Consider the following 22,383-nt stretch of genomic DNA (forward strand, 5'->3'; position numbering starts at 1 on the left):
AAGAGAAGTGTGATGTAAAGGATACAGGAAGGCGGTTGTTGCTCCTTCTTCTTGCCGATGACGAGATGCACTGTAGCCTGAAAGAAGAGAAGTGAAAACACTATGAAGGTTACAAGATGCGAGGCTACAGAAGTTTGGCGGGAACCAAAACGCGGGAAAAGCATGGCGCGAAAATTTAAAAGGAGGGGCGCCGCGAAAAGATGAGTTCGACTGAACATCCCGCCCGCCCTGAAGACTCGGCTTCAGCGATTTGTGTAGAGTGGGCGGGGGGCGTAGGCGAAGCATAAATGGGGACAGAGTACGACTGTTAAGCTCCACTGAATGGGTCGTCTTCCTTGAAATACAAGTTACTCCCCCTTAAGAATAATAAGCGTAAAAGAGGCGAAGAAAAGGCAAGAGAAGTATTCAATCAACCGCGCGACCTGAGATGAAGCACCGGAAGTATATCCGGCCCGGAGGACCATAATGTAGGCGCGCGAAGACGCCTACACCCAGAAGCGGAAAACGCGTTAGTTTTAGAGAGGGTTAATCTCTAGTGCCCTTAGTGCGTAAGCCCCACCACCTCGACAAGGTTGGACACCAAGTGGGGTCAAGGCCTGAAGGGCCAGGGCCATAAAGAGGGCAAACAAAAGACACCGAGATAACCCTGCAGATGTAAATGGAGAAAAGCTGATGCTGAAGAGAAGTGTGATGTAAAGGATACAGGAAGGCGGTTGTTGCTCCTTCTTCTTGCCGATGACGAGATGCACTGTAGCCTGAAAGAAGAGAAGTGAAAACACTATGAAGGTTACAAGATGCGAGGCTACAGAAGTTTGGCGGGAACCAAAACGCGGGAAAAGCATGGCGCGAAAATTTAAAAGGAGGGGGCGCCGCGAAAAGATGAGTTCGACTGAACAACAATCACAAAGGAATAAACATTAAGTGTAATACAAATTACTAAGTTTTTAAGTAAAAATATTACAGCTATTTATGTAAAACGATAATAAAATAGAAAGTTACACAATAAAGTCCTATACTAATGTTACAAATTTAAAAGAAATCCAAGTTAATAAAGCCAACTTTGTTTGATAGGAATGTCGTTGGAGATAATATTTATTTAAATAAAATAGAATATCTAAAGGTGTTCATTTATATTTATCTACATCTGAAGAATTAAGAATAAAACAGGAAAATATTACTTTCTCGCCGCCGAATTAATAGAACTTCCGCCAAAGGGAAACCAGATATTTTATTTAAACATAAAAACAAAAAAATAAAAATAAAAAATCGCCTTTAAATTGGAAGCGTTACTTTCGGTGAAACAATTTTATTTGAATCCGGTAAGATTGTAAATCTTGTTTTAAAGAGAAAGACAGCAAAATGGGAAAGATGTGGCTAGATAGACAATATGTAATAGGATACGTGGTGTGCCTCATTTATTCAGAACGTTAACTCCTTTTTTTTTTATATATACTCGTATTTTATATACGTAAAAGTGGATTATATTCTTTATGTTGCGCTAATTGTTTAGAATTTGTTTTAGAATTAGGTACGTGCTTTTTGAAAATAGGTGAGTCTCAGATTTCTTTTGTCAGTTGGCTCCGGTTTTTTTTAAAGGATCTTTCACTGATACAAAATCTTGTAAACCACAATCATGAGATTTCTCCTTTGCACAAAATCTTCCTGAAATTCATACTTAAGAAAAATTAAAGTTTTATTACTACTTTCAAAATAAAATTTAAAAGAAAGAATCACAAAGCAACAGTTACTCCCTATCGGCTAGAATTATCTTAGTAATAATAATTTTACTACAGAAGGCACTAGTTTACTAGTAATAACATTGGACTTCCATGCGGAGAATCCGGGTTTGAATCCAGCGGCCACTCCTTAGATTCTCTCTTCCTAGGAACTCATTTTGCTGTGACACTGTCTGCAACGGAACAATTCTGTCTGGTGCTGGAAAGAAGTGTTTTGTAAATAACTTTGGATTCCAATGAATACAAATGTTGATGCGCCTTAAATTAAAAACAAAAATAGATTACCTTCTCCCAATCTGGTAAGCGGAACTATTCCAAATTGTCAAATACATATTTTGCGAATTTCGTTCTAGCACATGGTTCAGTTTGTGTGGAATGCACTCTGGACCGCTAAGAAGATTTAGATCGTCAGTTCCCAACAGAATTTCTTCCAATTCCTCCTTCCTTCTCCTCTTTCATATAACTTCCCACATTACGTTTAAATCTTCCTTGGATACCAGCATCGTAGTTAGTCAGGTGTGTTAGAACTTCTTTCAATCTTTCTATAAAACCTGCAGTTGCTGTTGCGTTCTAGGCTAGGCTCATCTTTTTCAGTGCCCTGTCCACTGAGTCAACAATACCTTGCATGAAAAGACATCATCATGCTCAGTCTATTTTTACTCATACCAAGGCCTTGCCTTTATCTGTCCAAAACTTAAGGTAGCAATAGGTCTTACTTTAATTCTTAATTTGTTGTCTCCTTTCTTCGAAAACAAACTCTAATCTACCTGCTCCTTGTTCCTTCGGACTTTTAAGGCTTACAACAAACCTCCATTTCAATTTCTTTCGAAATATTTTCTAAGCTCTGCTTTCATCTTAAGCGAGGTGTCTGTCTGTCGCTTTGACTTACTTCTACGCTTTTTCTTTCTACGAGTCTTTAGAGGACACTTTAGATCAGTTGTTCTTCGTTAATCTCCAATTAACTACTCTCACAGAGAGGGTCCATATACTTTGCCCAAGAATTTGCTAATCCTGTGTATCCAATATTTGTTTAACTACATGGTAAAAGCACTAATTTTTTTAATGGACCAAAAAATATCCTTTTGAATGCTTTGAAAATGTTTCCGGTGGAATGCAGAATACATTTCTGTAGTTCTAAAACCTACAACAAAATGCTAAAAGACATTTAATTTCCTAATATTATAATAATTATTGTACATGAATTGAATTATTCTCACTTCAAAGTTCTGAAGTTATTTAGCCTGAATGGTGCACGCAATTTAATTAATGAATGCACTAGATAAAATTAAACATTCCCATATCAAGCGAAGGATCCTCTACTCACTTAATAGTTCTAGTTTTAAAGAAATTAAAATTATCAAGAAGACGTTGATTAAATACTAAGGCAGGAAACTAATTAGCATGTTTAGAGCTTGTAAAAATTCCATTTAACACTTGAAATTAACATTTCATTAACATCTGTATCTTCTTTTTTGTTGAATAAAACTATTTAATTAGTTTACTTCATCACGTGGCCACATAGTAAAAAACAGGATTAAATAAAAAAAAAAACAGTCACTAATGAAGAATGCAATAAAGATTAGAATCATTAACAAGTTAACAAGTCTCGCTTGGTTCGGGTCTTCATTCCTCACCATGGACTTCATTTTTAGTTAGAGATCTCTGAAGATGACAAAGCTAAACTTATAATTGATTATATAAACAAACACAAAACTATGTATGAAAATATGTGATAAATTGGAGGGGTAGTATGAGGGGGAATGGTGCAGTTCCCCTCTTTTTTGTGATCTTTATCATTAGGACTTTGTTTACTAGATTATATTTCCATTTCTGTAATGGATCTGTTAATTTTTTGTTATATATTTTTTTTAAATCATAAGTTTATGTCACTTTAACTTGTTTCTTTTTGCTTTTTCCTTAACTATTTGAGATAACCTAACTTCATTTGTAAGTGAGGAGTCAACAGATTTTTAGATAGAAATTATGGTGGAATGCAAAAAGAACTTTTAGAATTGATATTACAATTACATAGTCATACAATTAAATCATATACGTCTACCTCAGTATGTAGAATTATTGACCACTCACCAACCTACAGGTCTAGCACAGTTTTTCTCACCCGGCTGAGGGTGAAAATGTCACAAAAATTTAAAGCAATTAAGGCTAATAAAAAGAAATTGAAACAATGAAAGGCAGTGGTTTTTGACGTTAAATTTCGAGAAAGGAAGTTTATAATATTTGGTCATTTTGTTTTCTTTTTACTTCTTCGTTTGTTAATCACTCTGTGAGGTTGATGGTTGGATGAATGACAATTTCGGAAGAAAATATTGGTAAGGAATTATATTAAGAGGAGTTAACTTATAGTATATACTTAAAAGAAAGAAAACTAATGGGTTATGAGGAGACTAAATGAGTTGTTTTGCTGTGTTTGGGAACCGTATAAATAAAAGAAAATCTCCATAGTGGTAGACAAGAATGACGTTGTTTAAGTGGTATTAAGAAAATAATGAACTTATCTGTGAGATAAAGGTTGCGAGAGCTGATAGGTAGTATCCAGGTCTTTTTTTTACGAGGGAGATGGTGGATTAATCGTTATCAGCGGAATTCAAACCCCTTAATCAATATTTCTCAACTAGTAGTACATGATCTAGAAGAAGAAGAAGAGGTAGAAGAAGAAGACTGCAGGAGAACTGTCTTGTTACTTCTTCAAGTTGTGTTGTGGCCAGCACATGTCGTCAATATTCAATATTCAGTTAAGCAGTCGGTGAGCTTTGTCTGAAAAATGTCATTTAACTTAGTAGTATAACTAAAAAGCAACATTAACAAAGTTTACTAAAGTATACCTATTAGCCCGCTGGTAAAATAAAGAAATAAAATATGAGTTAAAGCTGGAAGAATAATAGTGAAAAACATGCCAATGATATGAAACTAGAGGCAAATTTACTTCTACTTGATGGGCATGGGCCATAAAATATCTGTCGAGAATAATACGCAACACTTGCTACATACTTAACTTACTGCTGAGAATAAAGGCAGAAACAAATTATACCAACCTAATCTAAAAAAAGTTTTAAAAAATCTTCTGCGATTTACGCATGACAATCAAATTAAAATTAAAAATTTAGCTATATAAGAAATAAGATGCAAATTATGCTTCAAAAGGGAAATATGGCAGATTTTTTTTGTAAAGGATAGCACTGCTTCCCTTTTCTACCTTGGGGGCATCCCTAAATTTCACTTCATTAATCGAATGCTTCGATATTACTATTATTTCAGCGACCTAAAAGATTAGTACCAATTAAGGGCTAATGGTTGTTCTTGTCGGTTACAGAAACTGTATTGTACATGTAATTAAGTTCAAAAGTTTTGTGTCCAGAACGTCTCTGAAAGTTTGTTTAGTAAAACGAAAAGAAAAAGTAAGTATGGTTAAATGAATCAAAAAGCTGGGTAATTAATATAAACAGTAGCCATTAAATTCCGTCTATATTTGATTCAAATTGCAGGATTGTCCAAAAGAAAAGCGGGCAAATTAACCTTTAAAATGGAATGCTATAAATCTCCACCGAATGACAGTTTCTTAGTTTAATGAACCACATTAAAGCATTTCTTTTTATTTTCAACCATTCTTTTAAGAAGTTTCTTTAGTACTAATTTTTAGGTTTTTAGATTCATTCTGAATTTTAGCATTTTTTTATACCCAAACATCAAATATCAAGAAAAATTTCGCTAAGTTCAAGTAATGTGAGTATTTTCTCCTAATATTCTACATTTAATTGTTAAATAAAACGTAACAATACAAATTTAATAATAACTTCATACTTTTTAATCCCTCAGGAAGTCCTGGTCACCTTTTGAAGAATTTGTTAAGAAATTTTGGTATATTTTGATTAGCTTACACTTTATCAGTGACTTCGTATAAACCACTGTTCTATCCTTACTTTATTTTTAGTACCATGCAGTTCTTAAAATACTTATAAAAGACGTACAAATCAACTAAATAACCGATAAAAAAGTAAATAATAATGTTACCATGAAGAAATAAAAATTGTGTTAACAAGAAGTTAAATTTTGAATACTCGATTTCTATTTTAAAATATACAATAGCCGTCAGTCGACCTGTCGGTTACTTAAGTTTTTTTATATTTTTATTACATTGTATTCTAACATTACACATATTTAGTCTCTGTTACTTTATAAATTTTAATGTTGTCCTTATAAACTTGCTTCACTCTTTGTACATAGCAAACATTTGTAAAAACTCTTTTAAAAGTTTCTTTGCAACAACTAAACGAAAACGAACTTTATACCGATTTAATACTATCTGATAAGAAAAACGGCAAACCAAAATATCATTCCTAAATTCTATTTTCAATTGAATTAAATGATTGAACCACTGAAAATATCAAAGTTAATAGGCTGTTTAAAACGTCACATTAAGGTGGAGGAATTCGCACGATTGTGGATGTAGATAATAGACTAGTTCTTTTCATTTTTTTATTCTCCCCGTAACTTTATAAACGGTACCAAATTTGGTCAACTCAGTTCTTAAATGTTCTTTATAGATGTTATCAACACAAAATACCAAGTATTTTTTATTTGAGTGTTTTTTGTTTTGTACACCTTTGGACACGTAGCACAAACTACCTTCACACTATATGAGTTAAATAAATAAATTCCTTTTAGTAGAATGTGTTATTAACTAACTGTGCGTTTTCATTTACTAATTTTAGATTCATTTATTGCATTATTATTATTTTTTTTTTTTTGAGTTTATTCTACTTGCAAGAGAAGGTATTGTGATGATGCAGTTTCCATTTTAAGTTGCCATCGAAAATATTCATTCTGAGATCTTCCAATTCAGAAATAGTAGATTTTACAAATTTTATTGTCTATGGTTAGCAGCATAACTCAAAAATGAAAAATTACAGAAAGTTTCCAATTTGACATTGTAATAAGCATTTTTGTCAAGTTGGGCTTAGCGTTACCTTTAAGTATCGTGGAAAAGAACGAAAAAAAACGGGACAATTTTGTTATTCTAATTTTGTCTAACAAAAAGTAGCTACACGCAGGCCATCTTCCACTTCATCATCTCTGGCCATCTCCGACTTAAAATCCACTCCTTATCACCGCTACAACACCCTGTAAAATCTGTTTAGTTCGTTAAGCCTAGCTAAAGGTTGAAACATAACCTGTTCAATAAACAGTAGATTTGTGACTATTCTAGTTTACATTATTAAAAGATCTTTAAGCCATTAGAAATAAAAGAATAATAACCTACCAAAAATAAAGATGAATTCTCTAAAGGTTAATTTAAAACTTAAATCTAGGAGCAATGTAGTGTTTCAATCTAAGAAATGCAACAGGATGCAGTTTACAAGAATCAGTGTTCATTATTAGAATAATAAGTGAGTAGATACATAAATATATGTAAATATAATAAATGACGTGATGCACTTGACGTTCATCTAATCATTATGTATATGGGCTGTGATGATTAAACGATAAGAAGTAATTGTATGTACAGGTCTGTCACTAGTTCGGTATGCTGATGTAACAATGTAATAGAATACTACACCAGGCAGTCGGTACGACTCCGGCATGAACAGTAAGTAAAGTGCGTATGTGTGTGTGAAAAGATTGTCTAACAGTATATATGTATATAGTAAGATGGCCAGTAACGAAATGATACGTTTTGTATTCACTAAGAATACAAGTGAAGACCAGTGTATGTTTGTATTAGTGAAGTAGTATATGTACTATGTTAATCATCTAGATATTCTATGTTTTATTATTTGTTATTCAATACTTATAACATCGAACAGAGTGACAAAAAAGAAAGAAGTAGTCTCATCAAATGTTGGTGTTGCAAGTACAATTGAATATCTTTTGTGGTTATATATGTATAGCTTCTCTTCTAGGTGTTTTAGTATGACTTTAGATGGATGAAGAAATAGTAAAAAGAACACAAAAAATAAAAACAATCTGTGGAGACGAAAAGGCAATTATGTTAAATGCACAGGTTCCTAAGAAAGAAGGTGTTAAGTCTGTAAACGTGTTATGACTGTAAGATTTATTATGAGCATTAATGTATTGGTGTGCAATTACTACTTGTAATTTACTCTAAACTTTTTTCCCCTCAAATTTACTGAAATTTACTTTATATTTTTAGGCAGTATTACTGGATAATCAAAATTATTCTTTACCTACTTAGGCGCCAGATAGCCGAGCACTTAGATGTGACGCCCACAAAGGTAAGATCTATTGTGGTACTGGGTTCGATTCCAACGGTCCAGGCCTTGGATTTTATTTAATGGTTAATATGAGGACTTTTTGGTACTGTACGTTTTCTTGTCACGACATCTAATTAGATGGACGTGAAGCCCGATTGAAAAAATTGGCATCAATTGGTCTACATAGTCCTTTGTTTTGCATTTCTAGAAGATTTTTCATTTAACTGAACATTCTTTAATGCACTCTGTGAATGTTTCCTGCAAATGTATAAGTGTACGACTGGATAAAAGTCTGTAGATGGAATTTTTGCAACTCGTTCATTTGCAGCAACGTTCCCTTAGTACAAAAGTGTCGTGGAAAGGTTATGTACTAGAGCAATGGGATAAGATTCTAAGTTTAGTGGAATTTCAATAACGAATTTGAAAGACTTGAAAAAAATCTTAGGTCTGAGACAATAGTTTGAAATTATAAAAAGGAGAGTAAACTGTTGAGCAAAGAATTTTGGATTCATTGGTAATTCGGGCGCTTGGTTGAACCACACAGTTTAATGCCGTAGTCCCTGATGATCAAGAGAGCGTTTTGGTCTGTTGTCTTGGCCTTTAATTTGATGGAAGCGAAATTTGAGTTGTTCTACATCTTAAATTACGCATGAGGATTGCAGGTAAGTATTTTATAGCCGACTATGTTGACTAGTACTAATACTAATTTACCAGTACTAATACTAATACTTTACCAAGTGTTACGTTGAAATTGATCATTGAAGGAACAATCCTGAAGAAAATTTAGACTGAAGTTCACTTCAAGATAATACATAAATTTACAATTGTCAAGGTAATGTTTTTATTTTTATCAAAGTAGAGCATTAGTTTTTTCTGTATGCACTGAGATGGAATGATATTATTCATTAAAAACAGTGTCCTTGGAAGATAATACAGATAGTCATATTCACAAAATTATAACAAAATAAAGGAAACCAACATTGTTGTTACAGGAAGTGTTGATATACAGCGTACAAATTGGTTCAACGAAATGTTTTAGTACTGATTTAACTATGATCCATTTCACGTCGGTGATATCAATATGTTTATTGTTTTCAACAATAAATGCCTATATTAAAGTTGAAAGTGATGGGGTTATCGATTCATTGTTGAAAAGTATTGCACAAAAAGATTGGAGAAATTCATTACAACTAGATGAAGTTAATGTTAAAGCTAAAAATGTAAACATTACTGGCTTGAAAAACGTATATAGAAGTGGACCTTCAACTTGGACTAAAAACTATGAAGGATCTGGTAATAACTGGGACTACATGAATCTCACATTATCTGCAGGTATTTCTAATATCATTTTATAAGTATATGCATTTTCTGATGGGAGTTCCTATGAGTCTTAAACGAACTTGAACTCCAGGCCGTGGAATGAAGTGCTTAGCTTCTTGCTTGAAAGAACTCATTTTAGCAAAAATGCCCCTTTTTTTTCCTTCACAAGTTATCTCTAAAATCAGCGTCTTATTTTATGTTAATTTAATTTAAGACAGGTTAGGTACTGGATTCCCACTCATTTACTGGAGCCATTTACGCTTACTGATCGTTGATGGAATGTGGACAGAAAAACTAGCTTAGTTAAGCAGCCATATGGGTTGTTAATGAGTGTTTACTTTAATTTTTATTGTATTATTTTATTTAATATTTATTATTATTTATTTTACATTGCTCGACGGGTGTTACTTTGTATTTCTATTCCTTTCTTCTTCTACTACATATTTCTTTTTCTATTTTTCTCATTATAAGGCTATTTTGTTGACGTATTTTATCCATAACAAGAAATTGTGTTTTATTTTGTGTATTGATATCCACTTTAACCATTCTAAAAGTAAACATTATTGTTATGTTTCTAATTTTTGTGTTTTAGATAACATGCTTGTAGACATAGAAGAGTTATCTATTGGCGAATTTAAGTCACATTTCTGGTTCGATATACAAGAAAACGAGGTAAAAATGATGATCAGTTCGCAAGGCTATGTGAGCCCAGGAGAATGTCTAATCAGTATCGATGATATAAACATTGTATCTCTTGGCGGTGTGATCATGCACTCAGAGATATCAGATTTCGAAGGACATAATGTTACTGCAGCTGCAAATGCTGTCATTCCGTTTCTAAATAAATTAGCCAAAACTAAACCTTTTGAAAGTTATTTACAAAGTATTGCTGGCAAATTTTGTGTAATTAAAATTGCTGACATAAATAAAGTTATGTAATTAACTATGAATGATGTTAAATGATAAGAAAATAAATAAATATTAATCAACAAAGAAAAATAAATAGCAAAAAATTGTAAAATATTATCAAGAAATAATTTATATTTTAAGTAGTTCTAAACAAGGTAGCCCAATACAATTTGAGATCCTTGCCCACAGTAAGCTAATATTTGTAGGGAGCATTCTAGAATTAATGAATATAAGTAAAAATTCCTGGCTTTCGTGGCAATTAGTCCATCCATTTTTATCCCTATGCAGAAGATCTGTATTGGTATGATTATATCTCTATGTGCTTTCTTAAAAATGCAATAACAAAAACTTTAACAGATTTAATTCTTTTTAATAATCAAAATATGCGTACCTAGGCATGTTGCTTTTAGGCATGTTCTTTTCTGAAAGGTTTAATCCAATTACTTACGGATTGTTTTGCTGGTAATTCATAAGAGTTAACGTTTATAATACTTTAGTGTAAATATAACTGATGATTTTTGGAAAAGTCTTTTTTTTTTTTTAGTCGATTTTAACTTAGAATCTTGTCTTCTTCATTTTTTGTTAAAGAGCCTAGTTGAAGCCATAGCAATTCTTCTTTATCATGTACAAATTCTCTTTTTAGGGAATGTATGCACAATTGTGAATGATTTTATTGAGAGAACGATGAATTAGAGGTCTCCAATTGAACATTTTTAGGGCTTGCGCTATCATAATATTTTTTACATTACATCTTACATTGATGTGTCTTCTGTCTTGACTTTTAGGTACTCAAAACTAAAGTGCCTAAACTCAGTTGAATGGCTAAACAGTCAATGTAGAAGATTCACCAATAATTTGAAAAAATATTTTAGTTGTTAATAGGCATATTCAAGGCTTTATGATGAACTAGTTCCTAGATCGAAAGCTTGGCGAAAAAATGTAAAAAATATGACTGAAATTGGCAGTATTCTTTCTTCCTTTTGAACCAAAAACTCTATAATAATATATTAAATTTTAACAGTTCACTGTGATAGTTTATGACATTTAATTAAAATCATTCAGCAACGCCTTTAGGTTTTTTGTTCACATTGGACTTATCGTAAATAATATTTAACATTTTATTAATATTGACAAGTTGGTCAGGTTTAAATTACATGCCTAATAAGAGGTACAAACGCCAATGAAAACAAAAAAAAAAATAGGCTCTTTTTGTGGGCGGGCCCACCCACTAAGTAATTAATTGACTTGAAAAGAAACTTCCAACCCATATCCCACGGTGATCATTTATTGATAATGCCTTCTTGATTTCCAATGATGACCGTCCTGTGGTCATTAATAAAACACAAAAAAAAACTGTCTTCACTTCTTACATGTCAACTTCATTTTAGTTCATTTTGTTTGTTTTTTTTGTTAGCTGTGTCTTTAACCTAGATAAAATTTTCCTGGTCATTATTTACAGTTCGTCTGGCGCTAGGTGGAACTGTCAGTTGTTACTAACTTCAGTATGGACACTATTTTTCATTGATGTACATTTTAAGTTCATTCGGAATTTTATTCTATACAAACCTTTGTTAGATGACGAAAGTTTGAGGAAAAAATAAAATAATATTTTGAAATTAAAATAGTTGAAATTCATTGACATTTAACACATTCATACAGTCTTACTGTTTGACAGAATTGTCTGAGAAATGTGCAAAACCAACTGCTTCTGCAGGCCCTACACTTCTTTTTTTAGGGGATATTTCGTATTGCGTCCTCTAATTAGAACTACTGTACTACCACTAGTTCAACGCGAGTTTCCCAGTGGCAAAACAGATCCCGGCGGAAAGAGACTACTCTCTGGAGTCAACTTACCACATCCACATGGTTCTCCTTAAATATGCTGAAGAAAGTTTTTCTAAGAGGATTCTAGATAAGACATATTCCCTTCTAACTCTTCGTAAACTCGCCGGCTGTCCAGGGAGCATTGAAGCTCTCAATCCACGTCTTACTACTAACGACATCAAAAAATCTAGGAATAGAGAACAAGATCTAGGAATAGAATATGAAGAGTCGGCACTCAAATATAAAAGTGATGTTTGGTGCATTTTGTGGGCTGGGTACCTGCAGAGATCCTCCTATTCTACGGTTGTAACCTTCCTTCTTAATAATCAAAATGCAGCCGGTTTTACTGATTTGATCATCTGAACTTTTCCCGTGAATACTTACAGCAATTTAAGTTGCTTGAGCCTGCAGATCTTGCTGAAAGTTAGCTTGGGATTGTCGCCTTAAAAGATTGATGCCAATATTTTCTGCCGCATTGCTTTGGAACATTATCTTTAGTAACAGATTTCTATCTCTAACATTTAACTAAAATTGCTTTCATTTCAATATTACATTACCTTATAGAAGAGAACAAAAAAATACTTATAATAAATAAAAATTCCAAATAGGGAAACTGATCAGACAGATTAATTTCACAATAAAAAGGCGAACAATACCCTTAGTCCGCCACCATTGTGTGACACATGCAAGATCAGTTTTATATCACAGTTAGCCACAACAATACCGGATGTCCTGAAACTATATAGACATTACGTGATGTAATTTTATAATATTTTGCCCTTATAATCATTTTATTTTTGTAGAGAGGTTTAAAAAGACATGCAATAGTAATGAATGCATTTTTCCCAACTGCATTCTGTTTATTTAAACACTTTATGCTTTTGAATATTAGCAGTTAGTGTGTTATTTGGCAAGCATAGATGTATTCTCATTGTATTATTTATAGAGTAAGATGATGGTATTCTGTTCCTTTACAAGGGACATTGCATGATGGTGGATATTTCAAGTAATACTAACACAAATTTTCTGCATGTTTTAAAAACTTGATGATAATTAGCCACTCCTACCATGATATCAGCATACTTTCATGCATTATACTTAATATTTTTTTAAGAAGGTTGATTATGAAAGAGAACAATGACAATGGTATTAAGCAAGTTTATGAAATTCTTCAAATGTGTGGCCAATATAATGTGATTAAAATTGTGAAACCATACGCTTTAAAAAAATGCTCCTCTTTCCGAAAAATAACAATTTACCTACCAAAAAGTTTCAAAAAAAAGTTAAAGGAATTTTGGGATAAGAAGTAAAAGAAAATCAATAGATCTACGAGTATTTTCATGAAAAAAAAGAAAAGAAAAATCACTTCCACTGGCAGATTCTGGCTAAAATCTTAGATGATACTGTGTCCAAACCAATTAAGCATTGTGACAGAGTACCATACAAAAGTTTTAATGTAAATCTATACCTTAAACGTTTACTGAAGAAAAATCAACGATTCGCTAGCCTCAAGAGAGTTCCATTGGCAAAGGAAACCAAAATTCTGTCGACAGTTGGGGGTCTACAAGTGTATCTGCTGATGTCTCTCTAATTTATAAAGACGGTTGTATTTGTAAGCCGATCCACCATCTACTTATTGCTTCATTAATAAGATGTGGAAAATAAGAGCATCATGATCTCAGGAAAAAATATCAAAGATTGACTTAAGCAGATTGTAGCTTGTACAGAATCTCTGTAAAGTTGTGTTATAATTTTCTGGCAGTTCAGAAGCAAATGCGGGATCTTCTTTTTGGTTTCAGCTTGAGTTGGTCATGAGCAGTGACTTCGGGATTACCGTAGAAGTAACACCTTTTAATTTTTTCTCTTTATGATCGCTGGAGGTGTGGCCATTTTTTTGAACAGGTAGGTTTGGTCATTGAAGGTGTAGAAGTTAAAGTTACTGTCGCAAGCGGGTTGATTCTAATTTTGAACTTTAGAAAACTTTTGTGATATAGTTATAAAATTTGATGGAAGAATAATTAAGATAATCTGGATGCTTAAGTTTTACATTGTCTTGAAAGTAAGTCACTTTGTTTATTTAGACTATAAAATACAAAACTTTTATTTGCTCAGCTTGATACTCTCTAGAACTAGACTTCCCATTTTTATAAAAATAAAAAAATAAGCGTTTAATTTTCCTTAAAGTAAAAAGCAATTAAATAGAATTAATAAATCTTAGTACTGCAATAAAAATAATTGGACTCAACGTAGCAATGACATTTAGATAAATATGTAAATATCAATCTCCTCACTTCTCATAAATAAATTGTGGTGGAGATTTTATAATTATCCATATAGGTATTAATACAATATAAATATTATTTTGATTTTTATTTTTGCTTAAAGACTAATTGACAGACACTACCTCGTTAACATTAATATGAATGATTTAAATATTCTAAGAAATTTCCGCAACAATGTTTTATCTAATTGTTATTAAGTAATTTATTGTCTTGGTTGTCAGATTTTTTATATATATAATTTCTTGATCAGCTTTAAATTAATTAATATTCTCTTTTGTTATTATTATTATTTTTTTTTTACTTTACTTATAAGTGTATATCTACTAATCTATTAATATGAAACATATATTTATTGATAAATTACATATTGTGACCGAGTTTGAAATTCATTTCCTTATATTGTTGAACTTTTTCCGCCTAATACCAGATATAATTAAATTTCGTTACTTTCTTTTAAATTTTTAATTAACCTCCACAATCACAAAAGAAGTGAGTGGCTAATTCAAATGAAGATAAACCAAAAAAGAGAGTAACTTACCGTAGATTAAAATTTATATCCAGTTAATAACTTCTTTTTTTTCTCCATCTTTTGCAGAATTCAATTCAGATGTGACACCACGCTCAATTTATATTCTATTTCCTTTTATTATGTACCCAAGAATGGAAACCAGGGAACGCAGGATAAAATAGATTTGAAGAAAATCATAATGGAAGATGGGATGGTGGTTATTCTATACGTACAAAGTTGGGGAAAAAAGGGATCCCAGAGCGGCGTAATACTATGAGAAGCTAGCCAGGAAAAAAGAAGTAGAAAGAATGAAATCTTGGTTTGGTTACCACCAATCCGTTTCCTCTCTGTGGCCCTATAAACGTGCTGAATATATGTACTCAGTTGATTTGCTTAGGGCTTTTTTTTTTTTTGTTTTGCACAGTATATATACACAAGTAGTTGCTTACGGATCGGTATCAGATTTAACTCTCCCAGGGCATTCCTTCTTTATCGGAAGCAAACTCTATCTTTTGTTTTTTTGTTTAACACACTAGAAGAAGAAGTAGAAAAAAAAGATGGAAACGCCAATGGCACAAAAACCAAATCAATTGGAAACACTAAAACAGTGTGGTAGGTTTCACACTGGTTTATTTATTTGCTGAAGAAAAGTAAGCAGGGGGGCCCAGAACCCGACCCGGTGGGCGTTTGCGCGTGTATTGATAGCCATTTCTATCTTATTGAATCGTAACCCAACTACGGGCATTTCAGTCGTTTTTTTTTTTCTCTCAGACCTCTTGTGGGACCACTTATGCAATACTGGTTTTTACAAGGAAGTGAAAGAAAAAGAACGACTACTTCCACTTTGCTCGGAAAAGGCTATACTTCAGTCTTTTTTTTTTTGTACTAGATTACCTGAGAAGGACCTTGATAAAATAAGGTAACTACTTTTTCCACGATTCGATTCCGGGAGATTACTTTCTATTAAACAATGTACAGCAAAGATTTTTATTAACTTTAACTAATTTCCAACATCCTAGAGGGTGAAAGCAACCTGCTGGTACTGCTCATATTTATTTTTATTCTCCACCTACATAACCATTTCTTTTCCTATAAACTTGTAAGATGAGATGAATTGGGTCTTGATCAGAGGTAAAGATAGGAGAATCATCGGCAAACGAGGATAGTCTTGGGAATGATAGAGATATCTGCTGTGTATCCACGGCCAACTCCAGGTTTTTGTGGGCCCTAAGGCGACAAAGCCTAAGTGGGCTCTTTGTGGAGCACATCATGTGGTGACAGTTAACTAGATTAATTTTATAGAGTAAATAAAACGATCTAAATAAATAGGCCACGCCCCCCCCCCCGGTCACTATTCTGTAGATTAGCCGTCATATTCTTTGGCAGACATTTTGTTCAATGCCATTTACCTTGTTATTTCTTGATTCAACTTCTTGATTCGTTTTAATCGAGGAGGTGAAGTGCCGATGGCACCTAGAAGCGATGTAGGCCCCGGCACTTACGCTGTATATACATTCCACCTCTGGCTTAATTATTAATGCATGAAGCAGAAATCCTAATATTTCTGGTCAAACTAGACGAGAATTTCTTATTTTTCATTTTATTTTGTAATTTTAACTTCAAATTCGGAGTACCCTATTTGTACCTTCCAATTCGTGCCTGACTTTCGAATTATTATTACAAGATCATTTGAAAAAGAAGTAATTTTTGACTAGTTTTGAACAAAAGTATTTGATATCTGCTACTGTGTATTAACAACTAAGACAAAGATGGCTTATACAAACAGGGTAGATCGATTTTGAAGTTACGATGGCAAAATTAATGGAAAAATAAGGAATTCTCGTCTAGTTTTGATCAAAAGAATGAGATTTCTGCTTTTAGTGTATTAATAACTAATTCAAACGAGGATTGTACAGACAGGGTAGCGCGAATTTGGAATTACCATTGCAAAATTAATAGAAAAATAATGAATTTTAGTCTAGTTTTACTGTAAAGACCGACATGTCTGCTTTTTACAATTGATTACTAAGCCAGAGGTGGAATGTACACACAAGGTAGCTCTGAATTTGAAGTTACGATTGCAAAAATAAGGAATTCTCGTCCTTTGTGGAAGAAACCATGTGGTAACAGCTAACTAGATTAAAAATTATAGAGTAAATAGAACGATCAAAATATATAGGCCACGTCCCCGGTTGCTATTCTGAAGAAAGCCGTCGTTTTCTTTGGCATGAAGCAACCTTGATGGATGGAATATTGGATTACTAATATTTGATTCAATAACTCCCATATGTATGTTTTAAAAGCCTAATAATATTACAAGCAAAAAAGTTGTCGTAATGAATATATTTACGACTGATTAAAAGCGTTCGTTACATTAATCATTCGCAGATTATTTTAGGCTAAGGTAACAATTGAAGAAACAGGAGCTAATCCTGAAACTTGTAAAACAAATAAATTCCAGGTGTGAAAAAATACATTTAAAAAAAAATGAAAAAGAAGATGTATACCCAGTAGCGAGGCAAACTGACACCAATCATATGGGTTTGTTGATCAACCAACTAGATGAGATTTTTTTCAATTAAAGCAACAATCATCAAAACCACGTATAACAATTTCTACCACTTGCAAGTTTAACACTCTGTACCCACTATACCAATCTAAAAAAGAAAAACTGCAGACATTAATTCGACACCTATATTCCATTGTGTCGAGAGCGGAAAAATAAATCGCTTGCTTTTTCCCTACCGATATGAAAGGCAGCTGAAGTTTTCACACGTTATGAAACATTTCTGCTTAGTTATTTAATTTTTTTTACTTCTTTTTTGTTTTACTATATTGAAACATCTCCGACATTTTTTTTGTTTGCCCCCAACATGGTAAACAAAAACATACACCACCCATTTCGCTAATTGTTTCATTGTTTGCTCGGATTATTTTTTTTCCCAGCATCGGGGGAATTTGTTCTGAACGAGATCAATTCTGTTTTTAATTGTTCTTTTATGAGTGAATAAACAAAATTTTGATACAAGAACAGTGATGGCCACTTCCCAAAATATAATAATAAAAAAAAATACTAAAGGAATAACAGAACAATACAGTTTCTTGCAATGAATATTTTAACCTATAAATGGGGCTTCAATCTAGTGCCTAAAAAAATGAGATTAAACTTTATATCGGGGAGTGTATCTTTACACTTTATACCTTTTATCTTTTTTAACTGAGGATATAGTTTATGTTATATAAAATATTAATTATTGGGGCTCTGGAGGTAACTAAGCCAAAACAGGTTAGTAAAGTACTTTCTCAGTCAGGCGACATTGAAAGCCCTGGGACAAATCAGAGAGTTTACTATTTCAGGTAATCCTTCCTAAAACCATGAATGTAATAGAACGTAGGATTCCAAGAAGATGCCTAGGTATTAGAAAGGCAGATAAACTAGTTGAAGGTGGACACTTTTCAAAACCTTGGAAAGCCCAGCACTCGTATTTCCAAATCTCTGGGAGTTTCTGTGCTGCCAGAATCTGAGTGAGAATAACAAGTATAGGACATGAGTTGGCTTCTACTTAACTCACGCTAAATCTTGAAGAGATTTCAATCATGTTTGATGGCGTCAAGAATTTGGTTAGTTATTAAGGTTCTTATGTTGAAAGCTCCAAGTCATGAACTTCTTCATCTATTTGCACTTAAGGTTTTAGGCTCTATCAAATCCAACTTGCCTTATGGTAATTGTCTAGAACAATACCCAGTTGGCCAGGCTATGAATCTAAGTAATTCAGTACTTGGTATAGTAATGGATGATTGGTTTATCGCAGAAGTGGAATGTGGTCAAAACAAGAGTCCGTTTGCTGAGTATATGTCTGAATGAATAGACGCACTCTTAGACGTGATGAAAAAGAGCACGATATAAGCAGTTTCGAAAACGTTGTGAGCAAGTAAATAGCTTAGGGAAGTGAAAGAAATGATTGACAAAGAAAGATTAGAAAAAGCGATAAGAAATGAACGCCCTCGAGGGTTAACCACACGATAACCTCAACGTAAAGTTCCACAAAATCCAAGGAGTATAAAAGTGTCTTTTTTATTTTTATGTTTTAGTGCTCACTTCTTATAATATCGGTAGCCATAAAAATGAAAATGGACGTTATCAGGTATATGGCAGTAATGTCTCTAGGGATGTATCAACTAAGTCGATATCTTCGGACCTGGGTCCACCATCCATCTACACTCCTTTTATATAATGTCAAAGCCGAGGTGGTAAAACAATTTCAAAGCTTGTAAAGGCAGTTCATGTTTTTTTGTCTACTGGAGAAATACTGTCAGGCTACTCGGTAGGGTGTATAATGGTGAAAAGAGCAATAGTGACGGTCTTCTGTAGTTGGAATATCCCATAACTTCATTCACCCTCTTAACCAAGTAGCTGTAGGTTACTTTAGGATAAAAAGGCTAGATTCTAGGCTGGAATATTGAACGTAAAATTTTTGCAACGTAACAGTGCTTATAATCATATCTACAAATGTTATGAGATTACATAAATCTTTTGAAGAAATTTATCTTTTGTTGAAAGAAAGGAAATTAAATTTTCTATTTCAATTTTTCATTATTACTTCTCAAGATTTTTGATTCTAAATAGGGAAAATTCATTTGAAAACGTGTATTACTATTCTTTTATCTTGAAATTTATTTTGATATTTAAATTCTGTGAAAATAAAATTGAACAATGGACTGAATTAGATGAAGTTATGAATGATTTGAAAATCAGGGGAGATAAGAAGTCAAGAATATTTTAAAAACAAATGATAGAAAGCTCTAGCAATACGTCGACATTTTCATCGAAATAAATCACTCTATTACAAAATACAGAAAAAAAAAAAACACGGTTCGATTATAATATATTCACACTATCAGTAAGATCCGGTTAAGAATAAGCTGGAAGAATAAAAAAGAAAATAGGGAAATGACGAAGTTGTAGCACTGGGAGAGAATAGAAGTTTGTAGAAGAGAAAAAGATAGAGATGTAAAGCTTGGTGTTATAAACATGGACATAAATCAGCAGAAAAGGAATCTGGGTGGGTTATGTTGTGGACTGTATTGGAGTAAGGCCTAGTTATATATAGAGAAAGGAATGGCGGTAAAGAGGATGGAGTATATGTGAACCCAAGTAAACCCAATCACATCATATAACTCGTTGTAAGAGAGTGAAACTAGTAAAGAGAAATAGTGGGTATTGTAGAAGAAAAAAAAACAGTATGAACCCCAGGAAAAATACACCCGATTTCCTGTAGGAAGAAGGGTAAAAAAAATCATCCCTCTTTACAAGAACGCCTGGACGAGCTTGGAAGAGAACAATATTACTAAGAATGGCATAAACCAGGTTTTCTTACATCCTATGTGAATTATTGCTCCCAAGAGTTTGCTCAAATGCTTGGATTTTCTAACATGCTATTTTTGTTAGGAAAAAAAAGGGCATTTATATGTATTGCAATTGCAACACTATATAATGCAAATTTATTTTAGCATCTATAAATATTTATTTCTATTTCGGCGCAAAAGAATAAATAAATGAAATGTTGCTATCCAACATATTTACTTGTCTCCATTACTTTGGAAAAGTTAGCTTTTCATTAAGGGCTATTTATTTACTCTAGTCTAAGTGCAGAGGTTTTCACACTTCGCCTCCCTACTAGACTATAATAAATTGTTCGCTTCCGCTGCATTATTATTTACACATTTGTTTCTTATTAATATTATAGGGTTATTAAGGTAGTAAATTATACCCTAAAAACATCGAAAACCTCTTACCTTTTTAGCCTGAACTCTTCAAGGAACTCCTCTTGAAGGAAAGGTATGCACCTTTCATTGATATCCCCCTTATATGTCTGGATAGGTTACTCTGATTAAAGATCGTACCCCACTGTAGGTTCAACGATCAACGAAGCTTTGCTTTCACCGTCTAACTCCATTTCTTTCAATAATTACATAACACTTCTTCTTCTTGACGTTATGGTGCCGGCTGGCAAAAAAGCAGCATGGTGTTGGGGCAGTATCCCAGCTGGAGATTCGTTCTCTCGGCCAGCTGATTGCAAACAACAGCTGGTACTCCGCGAAGAAGAGTATTGATGGTACTAATTAATGAGATCACTGCGTTGGTCCACACTAAACCTAAGAGAAGGGCTTTCTTGCAAATGAATTTATTTTCCATTGCCCTATTTTTGAAATAATGGATACTATAACCTAGCCATTTGCAACCCACCCACTCATTGTAGGATTTCTCTTGTCCTGACAGACGGATTTTCTTATGTTTCAGGTTTTCTTCGTGGCTTATGCTGCGGAGACTTAGCCGATCTTTCCATTCAATCGTTTCATTACTTTAGCTGAATATGGAGTGGAAAATTCGCTAATTTCTTGGCTATAGATCAGTGCTGAAGCAGCGTTACACATGAACTTCGGTGTAACCCCAATTCACAAAGCGGCATGGCGCATATAGCATAGCCGAATCTGGGTTCGCGGGTAGACCTTACCGCTACGGCGAATCATTCTTCCGCAATACCCCATTATATTAAAGGTTTTTTCCACCGCTTGTTTATTTTCAACTATAACAATGGGGATATTGTCTTGTAAAAACAAATTATATTTATATTATTACAAATATATGAACAAACAATTTTAATTTCTCCTATTTGTATAAATGATTCGAGCAGTTTAAACCGTCCCAATAAATGTATACTGTAAATTATACGTATAAACTAAACAAAAAAAAAAAAAATGAAAATAACATCAACATATCCATGCATAAATGTGGACGCTCAAGTTAACCGTAAGAGAGAGTGCGGATGATAAATATAAACATAGCGCAGTGGCACTGCGGAACCATTTTATATAGATATCATTTATGTTTGTAGTAATAAAAGTGGCAGTGGTGCGGAATTGCGGTCTTATATATATATATATATATATATATAAAAGAGCTACAAACAACTCTTTTTAACAACAAACAGCGACAAAACAACATACAGTTTAGGACTCACATAACAGTTGGGCAGGGCTATGGATAATATAAAACTGTCGATAATTCTTAACGTACGCACACACACACACACACAAAAAGCATCCATTTATGGATGATGAAATCGTTGCTCCAGTACGCATGCATTATTTTTTGTCACCCTAAATTTTCTTTTTTTTTTTTTGTCCTCCGTCCTCCAGAAAGGGGGAATCTAGAAAGTCTTTCCGTTAAAACATTTGTAAACAATAGGAAGAGGTTTACATATTTTACCTTTTTATTTTTGTTGTTCATGTTATCGTCAATTCTGGGGTATTTTTTGTTTTTTTCCAAACGTTTTCTTCCGCTTTGGAAAAATATATAGTACATGCTCTCTTCATTTTGCAAACCAGATATTTCTAAAGTTAATAATAGGTCATTTTGTTGAAATAAAGATTCTTCTTGTTCTCTGTAGATCAATTATGTGATAAAGTCGTTTATTTTGCTGAAATCTTTGAGTTAATTTTGTATTGAAGGTATGGTACCCCAAAACAAAGTAACTAACATACCAGTCTAATGTAGCGCAAGGTAGAAATAA

The 22,383-nt window shown here is 33.1% G+C and overlaps 2 protein-coding genes across 6 annotated transcripts in view; one reads left to right on the plus strand and one right to left on the minus strand.

Moving 5' to 3' along the window:
• LOC141447300 (uncharacterized) overlaps positions 1-1,527 on the minus strand; it is a 45,677-nt gene extending 44,150 nt beyond the window's left edge. Inside the window, exon 1 of the transcript XR_012454255.1 lies at positions 26-1,527. The gene's annotated coding sequence lies outside the window, so the exon portion shown is untranslated. The remainder of the gene's footprint in view (positions 1-25) is intronic.
• Positions 1,528-7,260: 5,733 nt separating this feature from the next.
• On the plus strand, positions 7,261-10,724 carry LOC141447301 (uncharacterized). Of its 5 annotated transcripts, XM_074114723.1 has the most exons (7): positions 7,261-7,341; positions 7,655-7,799; positions 7,906-7,987; positions 8,412-8,628; positions 8,705-8,798; positions 8,959-9,298; positions 9,879-10,724. In XM_074114723.1, exons 6-7 carry the CDS (start codon positions 9,019-9,021, stop codon positions 10,223-10,225), a joined length of 627 nt encoding a protein of 208 aa, XP_073970824.1. In that variant the 5' UTR covers positions 7,261-7,341; positions 7,655-7,799; positions 7,906-7,987; positions 8,412-8,628; positions 8,705-8,798; positions 8,959-9,018; the 3' UTR covers positions 10,226-10,724. The 5 variants fall into 5 exon arrangements, with proteins under 5 accessions (XP_073970824.1, XP_073970823.1, XP_073970825.1 ...); XM_074114722.1 differs by having other exon boundaries at positions 7,283-7,799; positions 7,906-8,628; XM_074114724.1 differs by having other exon boundaries at positions 7,283-7,799; positions 8,412-8,798.
• Positions 10,725-22,383: the final 11,659 nt, after the last annotated feature.

This window comes from Rhodnius prolixus, unplaced genomic scaffold (genome assembly GCF_049639745.1).
Source record: "Rhodnius prolixus isolate KJV_2025 unplaced genomic scaffold, Rpr scaffold_7, whole genome shotgun sequence".
In the NCBI taxonomy this organism is placed as follows: Eukaryota; Metazoa; Arthropoda; class Insecta; order Hemiptera; family Reduviidae; genus Rhodnius; species Rhodnius prolixus.